This window comes from Porites lutea, chromosome 2 (genome assembly GCF_958299795.1).
Source record: "Porites lutea chromosome 2, jaPorLute2.1, whole genome shotgun sequence".
Classification (NCBI taxonomy): Eukaryota; Metazoa; Cnidaria; class Anthozoa; order Scleractinia; family Poritidae; genus Porites; species Porites lutea.
The window spans coordinates 4517800-4526585 of NC_133202.1; the positions used below are offsets into that span (position 1 = coordinate 4517800).

Sequence of the window (8786 nt, forward strand, 5' to 3'; positions counted from 1 at the left end):
TTTTTTTTTTTGAAAAAATAGAATACCATCATTAATGTATCAATAATAGACAGATGGACCAACGGATAACTTTATTTAAGTGTCAAAAATTAATACCCGTTTCCCACAAAGTTAGGACACTATAAACTAAACTAAAAATAAAAAACTTTTATACCAGTATACCTACTACAAAATAAGATAGTTTTAAGACGTATCAAAAAACTGTTAAAAAAATTATATACAATTGATTTTTAAAATATGTTACAGAAACTACGATGAGGATAATAAACAGTTTGGTTAGTAGGGCATATTCTAAATCTTGCTTTCTTACAGCCTTTATTAACGCATTAATTGATGGTGTGTTCCTTATCTTTGAGTCTAGCTTTGGTTAAAGTTGTGGTCCCAAGTATTTCAATAAATGTCTGCCATACCCTATACCATATAATGCAGTACACAGCCTTTAGCTTCCAGCAGTATGTACCATGTAATAATCTCTCAAGGATTTCCTATAAGAGGACTTTATCAAACACGTTTGCGAAGCTGATTAGCAAGTTTGTGCATCCTATTTTCTGCAATGACCAATAAGTGCCCTAGCTACAGGGCTGTATGTAACAGATTTTGTCATGGAACTTCGTGCTTCAGGGAATGATAGTCAGAAAAATATAACACAGGTAACATTTTCAAAACCATTCAATTTTAATCAAGGCTGCTGCCTAACGGGCGCCCGGTCGCCAGAGGCGCCCAAGGTAAGAGCATGGGCGACCAAATTTCGGTACAAGGAGCCCGCGCGGGCGCCTGACTTAACACACGGCATTAGACTTAACCACCTTGTACATTATATTCCTTTAGCTGGAGTAGGACTTTAAACAGTGGAACTGTTGATATGGTTAGCGATGATGCGATTAGGCAGTATAAAATTTCCACAAATAAACCGTAAATTATGTAAACCTAACGTGTTCAACTGTGAAGCTTTGTCGAAACGAACGAAGCCATCGTTTCCGAGTCCGGATGGCAGTTGAAGACTGGGTCTGAGATTTGACTTCCAAATATGGAATAGCAAAATTATGGGCTGTTTGTTGCCTATGTTGACATTCGTGCAGTTCATCGTTTGCTTGGGTTTTCGTCGATTTGATAACTTTTTTGTGGCGAGAATGGGAAGCTATCTTGCGTGCTATCGACTGGACGTGCTTGATGTTCGATTTCATGTACCAGTTTGCAACGTATGAAAGTAAATAATTCGGTTAATTCTTGTTTACGTGTTATTTATTAGGCCCGGCGAATTCTTATTAAAGTGTGCAAGAACCTCTATAACCTATGTAATGATCTTGGAAAAACAATACATGGATTTCAAACTGGGCTCCTAACAATGTGGCTCGGGCTCCTAACTTTAAACTTTAGGAGCCCGAAGGGCTCCCTAAAATTTTTCTTAGGCAGCAGCCTTGTTAATGATTACATTCAACTTATTATATAATGTATTTAATAAGAAAACACCTACTTACTGCAAGTTGACTATCATCATTCACACTAAGTTACAGATCACTAGTGGTAAGGGTATAAAAAAATATATCAGTAAATTGTGACAAATATGCCTTCTACTAGCTGTGACATAATTGCATAAAAGAGGATTAATCATAACGAGGTTTTTATTTCAACCTGCATGTTTTGGATGTAAACCACTCCAGGATTTGGGTTCTCTTTTTAATAAACAACAAGGACATAAAACACAAACTTTTGGTTACTTTAAAACTTTTCTATATGTTGACAAAGCATTTTTTGAAACTCTGAGACAAGAAAGTCTATAAAGTTCGTAAGTATCCACTGGAAACATACGTGGCTCCCACTGGTTTTGATCAACATCATAGACTTGAAAGTTTTTAGATCCATTTGAACCAGCACTATTTGTATACACATATATTTTTCCTTTAAAACTTACAGCACTGGTAGGTTTTCTTTGGATATCCCGACTAGGAATACTACTCCACATGTTGGTTGGATGATCAAACACTTCACAGGAGTAATTATCTCTTGAATCTCCTCCAAATACAAACAACCTTTGCTTGATCACTGCACCCCCAGCATTGGCTCTTCTTGCAAGCATAGGAGGAAGATTTTCCCATGTGTTCTTTCTAGGGTCAAACCTTTCAACAATATTCAGGTATTGTCCTGTCTTATCAATGCCCCCAATAGCATATAGATAACTTCCATCAGTGACAACACACACACCTGACCTGGGGGTGCTCAGTGGGCAAACTTTAAGCCACTGATTTGTGTCAGGATTATATTTCTGTACAGTACATTGATTCCCAATCCCATCTTTCCCACCCACAACATACAAAAATCCGTGCATGGTTACAGCTGCAGATGAGTAGGCAACTTTATCTGGAATATTCACTTCATTCCACCGGCCAAGGGATGGGTCAAAATGCTCCACTACACCGTCTTGATTCCCACCCATTACATACAGTTTGCCATGACATGCACTCACAGATTGATGGAGAGAGTTGCGGCCGTGATCCATTACAGGCAACTCATACCATACCGTATCATCAGGGAGGTAACAGAACACTTTTCTTTCTCCACAGGCAACAATGACATCGTCATGAGTTTTCAAGCAATTTCTTGGTGCTTGCGAGAAAAGGCTATTATCTGTTCCATCGAAGGCTAATTTCATGGCATTTAACACTACAGATGAGCACTCTACATTATCTCTTACCAAAGGATGTGAAAGAATGACTTGAAACAAATAATCGCGTGACATATGGACAAAGCGGATGTGCCGAAACAAATCTCGAAAATTGTCGCGTTTTCTTCTCTCACCTCTTTCACTCCATCTTAAAACTACCTCAAAAACGTTGTCTTCTGCATCCACGATTATTTCGTCACTTGAAATCCACTCCTTTACTTGCTCAAAGCTTAAATCTAGAAAATCATCGGTTTCAGCAACAGACAGGAAATTTGACAAAATATAAGCCCTTGTTCCTCTCATTAACTGCTCCCACTGGTACTTTGAGGCAAAATAATAGGCTATGACGCAGTTAGACAAGGAAAGGTTTTCTAAAATGAAATTGCTCAAAAAGGACTTCAGGGCTGGAAGATCGAAATAATCTGCCTTTGCAAACAATTCGTAAACATTGTCTTCGGAGACGGATACATATCCAGTGTAGATATAATCCAAAACTCCTTCCATGATAGCTTTGCTTGTTTCTTCTAAACGGATTACTCCTTCTATTTTTTCTTTCATGTTACTGTTAAGTGCCTTGTAAAAGAACGGGCTTGCTGCAGACAATATATTTCTGTGGGCTTCCAAACGCGCTTTCTCGTCTCCTGACCCAACCTCCAGAATCAAATCGCAGAATTGCCCATTCTTTCGTTCAATATCGAGTCGCTTCATCACTTCCACACAAAAGTGTTGTGTACCTGTATCCATGATCGGTTCGGATAATAAATCTACGGACATGGTGAACAACTGTGGGCAGAGACACAAGCTTTAACGATTGCAACTCTCTCCTACTTTGAGCACAGGTGACCCAAACTCACGTTACGAGGGAAGGGTGTAAAGTAACACATACCACAGATGACGCGCCGGTGTCGCGTTACAGGCGACCGTTGAAAATATAAGAGACTTTGTATGAGAAATATATTACTGGAGATCTGCGAATGTCAAATAACGCTAAACCTTACTTTTTCTTAGATGAAATGAATAAAAAAGACTTACCGTAAAATTCCGAAAATAAGCCCCTCCATGTATAACAAGCCGGTAACGCAAAAAACCCTCCGTTAACTCGCCCCTCGAAACATAAGCCCCCCGGGGGCTTGCACTTGGAAATTGCCCTCAAATACAAAGTAAAACAAAGTAAAAACGGTAAATTTACTTCCAACTATAAGGCCAGCCCAATCGGTCTTGAAACGCAAATTTCCCTCCGTACATAAGCCCCTCCAAAAATAAGCCCCTCAAAAAGGGTCATTGAAAAATATAAGCCCCGGGGTTTATTTTCGCAATTTTACGGTAACTGCAATGTATTCCACTGTGTTCTGGTGTCTGTTTGTCGTTTTACTGTTTTTTTTTTTGGCTTTATTGCATAACCACTGTTACTCCTCTCATAGAACAAAGTGCACCATGGTATGGTGTGTAAATTGATATGTAAATTACTTTACACCCTTCCCTAATAACGTGAGTTTGGGCCGCCTGTCACGGTGGTCGGTTGCTAGGGCTTTTGCTCCCATACTTCTCAAAACTGAGAGTTTAAGGCCATAGAGAGAAGTAGAATGCATCGAATGTAACAAAACTTGGCATGGAAGTAAGTTGATAAATTACCTATTTATTGGTGTTTATTTCATCCCATGTGACTTCTATTGTGACGTCATAAATGATGTCCAAATTTGGCATCAGAAAGAAAATTCAGGAAAGAAATGCTAAAAATTTTACATTAGTTTTCTGTATAAAATTCTATGATTTCTGGTGAAAACCCCATCTCAATCGGATGAAAAGGCGCAAAGTTACATTTAATTAAAGAAATTCAAATTTCCCGCCAAATGACCATATATGGTCAAACTTTAGGGGTATTTTAACGCGAAAACAATGAAGGTAGTCGCATCGGAGAAAAGACAAATTTGCATAAAAACAAAATTGTAGTTTTTTGAGTTTAGGATGTGTGCTCTATGACGCGTAATTCGTCACGAATTACGTCATTTTGACGTCATAATGACGTAATTTGTGACGAAATACGCGTCATAGCACCACATATGCCGAATTCAAAAAACTACAATTTTGATTTTATGCAGCTTTGTCTTTTTTCCGTTGTAAATACATTCATTGTTTTCGCGTTAAAATACCCCTAAAGTTTGACCATATATGGTCATGAGGCGGGAAATTTGAATTTCTTTAATTACCTGTAACTTCACGCCATTTTATCCGATTGAGATGGGGTTTTCACTGTAAATATTGCTTTTCTGTAACAAAAATGTTTGTAGCATTTTGAACACTGCTTATCAATTTTTTAACGTTGTTACTAAAAATAGGTGTCACTTATGACGTCATACTTTCAAGAAAAGTAAAAAATACCTTTATAATTGTAAAAATTTAAAGAAAACTTTTCTCCAATTAAGATGTTCTAATGTTTTGCTTCATTTGAAATATAAACTACCCCTCTGTAAGCCAGAAATTGAATTTAAGAACCAAACGGGAGCAAAAGCCCTAGCAACCGACCATCGTGTGTGGTCTGAGAGGCAGGTGTCAACGAGGATTGTGCTAGAGCAGGACAGGGGGCTGGGACCCCCCAGAAAATAGAGGGAGTGGTATGGGAGGCGTAAGAGGAAAGGGAGGAAAGCATAAGTTCTCTAAAACAACAAATTTCGCAATCGAAAAAGGGCTAAAGGGAGGCAGGATTCCTCTCAACCTCGTTCCCAGGTCTTTTTCCCTTAGAAAATGGGAATGGCGGTGTTAAAGTCATGGTATATGGGCATCCCAGCATTTTGAGCATCCCTATTCCCAAAATCCTAGTGATATGGGCATCCCCTTCTCATATTATCTTAGCGATTTGGGTTAAGGTTAGGGTTGGGGTTATAGGGGATGCCAATACATCACTACCTGTAGGGTTGGGAATGGGAATGCCCAATCCATATCACTGTGACAGAGGGAAAAAAAAGGGGGACTGGGAAGAGAGGGAAGAGGCACAATTTAGCCATGAAGATCATGGTGGATAAACAGTTGGGCGATGAAACGAGCGCGTCTGAGCAAAAAGGTGTGATGAAGTGGACTGGGATCAAATTATGGTCCTTTCTCCATATCTCCTACAGATCAATATTAGCACACTTTCTTTGCCACATTAAGAAGAGAAAATAATGTCATATACCCAATTTGTGCATAATATTTTGAAGCATGAAATGCCTGATAAACACTGTCATTTGTATCCACATGCCATATTTAAATTAAAGAAATGCCTGAAACGGTAACTCAAACTTAATTCAATCTTGAATCAAACTCAACTCAGACTCCACACAGACACATAACTCAATCATTATCCTTAACTACCTTGTACTAGTTAAGTCTTATAAGGTAAACTACAATTGAGATAAAAGTCAGACATAACAAGAATGTTTGTTTCAAGACCAAATTTAAAATCTCTAATGTTGTCAATCTACTACTACCTAACTTTATTTAGAACAAATTATACAACCCAAACAAAAACACAAGTTGTAGGTCTAACAATAGAGACCTTTGGATTGTAAGATGAGGTTGACTAAGACAACAAGATTTTCTCAACACTTAGTCACTTAGTAGTGCATGCACATCATCCACGTAACTTTTCTGGCGAAAAAAGTACAATGAAGATTTCTAGGGTTTCTACTTTCTGAGAAAACGCAGAAACAAACTAAAGTTAAATTTTGTCTTCATAGTCATTCTCATCCTTGAATCTAAGAGTCTCTAATACTGCCATAAAATATAAATTTTTTATTGTCTCTCAGTTTTATCAAGTGATAATCTAAAATTGTCCCCAGGGCTCTCCCCCCTTGGGCGGAGCCCTTAGTCCCCAGGGCTCTCCCCCCTTGGGCGGAGCCCTTAGTCCCCAGGGCTCTCCCCCCTTGGGCGGAGCCCTTAGTCCCCAGGGCTCTCCCCCCTTGGGCGGAGCCCTTAGTCCCCAGGGCTCTCCCCCCTTGGGCGGAGCCCTTAGTCCCCAGGGCTCTCCCCCCTTGGGCGGAGCCCTTAGTCCCCAGGGCTCTCCCCCCTTGGGCGGAGCCCTTAGTCCCCAGGGCTCTCCCCCCTTGGGCGGAGCCCTTAGTCCCCAGGGCTCTCCCCCCTTGGGCGGAGCCCTTAGTCCCCAGGGCTCTCCCCCCTTGGGCGGAGCCCTTAGTCCCCAGGGCTCTCCCCCCTTGGGCGGAGCCCTTAGTCCCCAGGGCTCTCCCCCCTTGGGCGGAGCCCTTAGTCCCCAGGGCTCTCCCCCCTTGGGCGGAGCCCTTAGTCCCCAGGGCTCTCCCCCCTTGGGCGGAGCCCTTAGTCCCCAGGGCTCTCCCCCCTTGGGCGGAGCCCTTAGTCCCCAGGGCTCTCCCCCCTTGGGCGGAGCCCTTAGTCCCCAGGGCTCTCCCCCCTTGGGCGGAGCCCTTAGTCCCCAGGGCTCTCCCCCCTTGGGCGGAGCCCTTAGTCCCCAGGGCTCTCCCCCCTTGGGCGGAGCCCTTAGTCCCCAGGGCTCTCCCCCCTTGGGCGGAGCCCTTAGTCCCCAGGGCTCTCCCCCCTTGGGCGGAGCCCTTAGTCCCCAGGGCTCTCCCCCCTTGGGCGGAGCCCTTAGTCCCCAGGGCTCTCCCCCCTTGGGCGGAGCCCTTAGTCCCCAGGGCTCTCCCCCCTTGGGCGGAGCCCTTAGTCCCCAGGGCTCTCCCCCCTTGGGCGGAGCCCTTAGTCCCCAGGGCTCTCCCCCCTTGGGCGGAGCCCTTAGTCCCCAGGGCTCTCCCCCCTTGGGCGGAGCCCTTAGTCCCCAGGGCTCTCCCCCCTTGGGCGGAGCCCTTAGTCCCCAGGGCTCTCCCCCCTTGGGCGGAGCCCTTAGTCCCCAGGGCTCTCCCCCCTTGGGCGGAGCCCTTAGTCCCCAGGGCTCTCCCCCCTTGGGCGGAGCCCTTAGTCCCCAGGGCTCTCCCCCCTTGGGCGGAGCCCTTAGTCCCCAGGGCTCTCCCCCCTTGGGCGGAGCCCTTAGTCCCCAGGGCTCTCCCCCCTTGGGCGGAGCCCTTAGTCCCCAGGGCTCTCCCCCCTTGGGCGGAGCCCTTAGTCCCCAGGGCTCTCCCCCCTTGGGCGGAGCCCTTAGTCCCCAGGGCTCTCCCCCCTTGGGCGGAGCCCTTAGTCCCCAGGGCTCTCCCCCCTTGGGCGGAGCCCTTAGTCCCCAGGGCTCTCCCCCCTTGGGCGGAGCCCTTAGTCCCCAGGGCTCTCCCCCCTTGGGCGGAGCCCTTAGTCCCCAGGGCTCTCCCCCCTTGGGCGGAGCCCTTAGTCCCCAGGGCTCTCCCCCCTTGGGCGGAGCCCTTAGTCCCCAGGGCTCTCCCCCCTTGGGCGGAGCCCTTAGTCCCCAGGGCTCTCCCCCCTTGGGCGGAGCCCTTAGTCCCCAGGGCTCTCCCCCCTTGGGCGGAGCCCTTAGTCCCCAGGGCTCTCCCCCCTTGGGCGGAGCCCTTAGTCCCCAGGGCTCTCCCCCCTTGGGCGGAGCCCTTAGTCCCCAGGGCTCTCCCCCCTTGGGCGGAGCCCTTAGTCCCCAGGGCTCTCCCCCCTTGGGCGGAGCCCTTAGTCCCCAGGGCTCTCCCCCCTTGGGCGGAGCCCTTAGTCCCCAGGGCTCTCCCCCCTTGGGCGGAGCCCTTAGTCCCCAGGGCTCTCCCCCCTTGGGCGGAGCCCTTAGTCCCCAGGGCTCTCCCCCCTTGGGCGGAGCCCTTAGTCCCCAGGGCTCTCCCCCCTTGGGCGGAGCCCTTAGTCCCCAGGGCTCTCCCCCCTTGGGCGGAGCCCTTAGTCCCCAGGGCTCTCCCCCCTTGGGCGGAGCCCTTAGTCCCCAGGGCTCTCCCCCCTTGGGCGGAGCCCTTAGTCCCCAGGGCTCTCCCCCCTTGGGCGGAGCCCTTAGTCCCCAGGGCTCTCCCCCCTTGGGCGGAGCCCTTAGTCCCCAGGGCTCTCCCCCCTTGGGCGGAGCCCTTAGTCCCCAGGGCTCTCCCCCCTTGGGCGGAGCCCTTAGTCCCCAGGGCTCTCCCCCCTTGGGCGGAGCCCTTAGTCCCCAGGGCTCTCCCCCCTTGGGCGGAGCCCTTAGTCCCCAGGGCTCTCCCCCCTTGGGCGGAGCCCTTAGTCCCCAGGGCTC

At 47.1% G+C, this 8786-nt stretch overlaps 1 protein-coding gene across 1 annotated transcript; it reads right to left on the bottom strand.

Annotated features, from left to right (window-relative positions):
* Positions 1–1428: 1428 nt before the first annotated feature.
* On the bottom strand, positions 1429–3482 carry LOC140925185 (kelch-like protein 25). The gene has a single exon (XM_073375153.1). It carries the CDS (start codon positions 3434–3436, stop codon positions 1715–1717), a length of 1722 nt encoding a protein of 573 aa, XP_073231254.1. The 5' UTR covers positions 3437–3482; the 3' UTR covers positions 1429–1714.
* Between the last annotated feature and the right edge of the window lie 5304 nt (positions 3483–8786).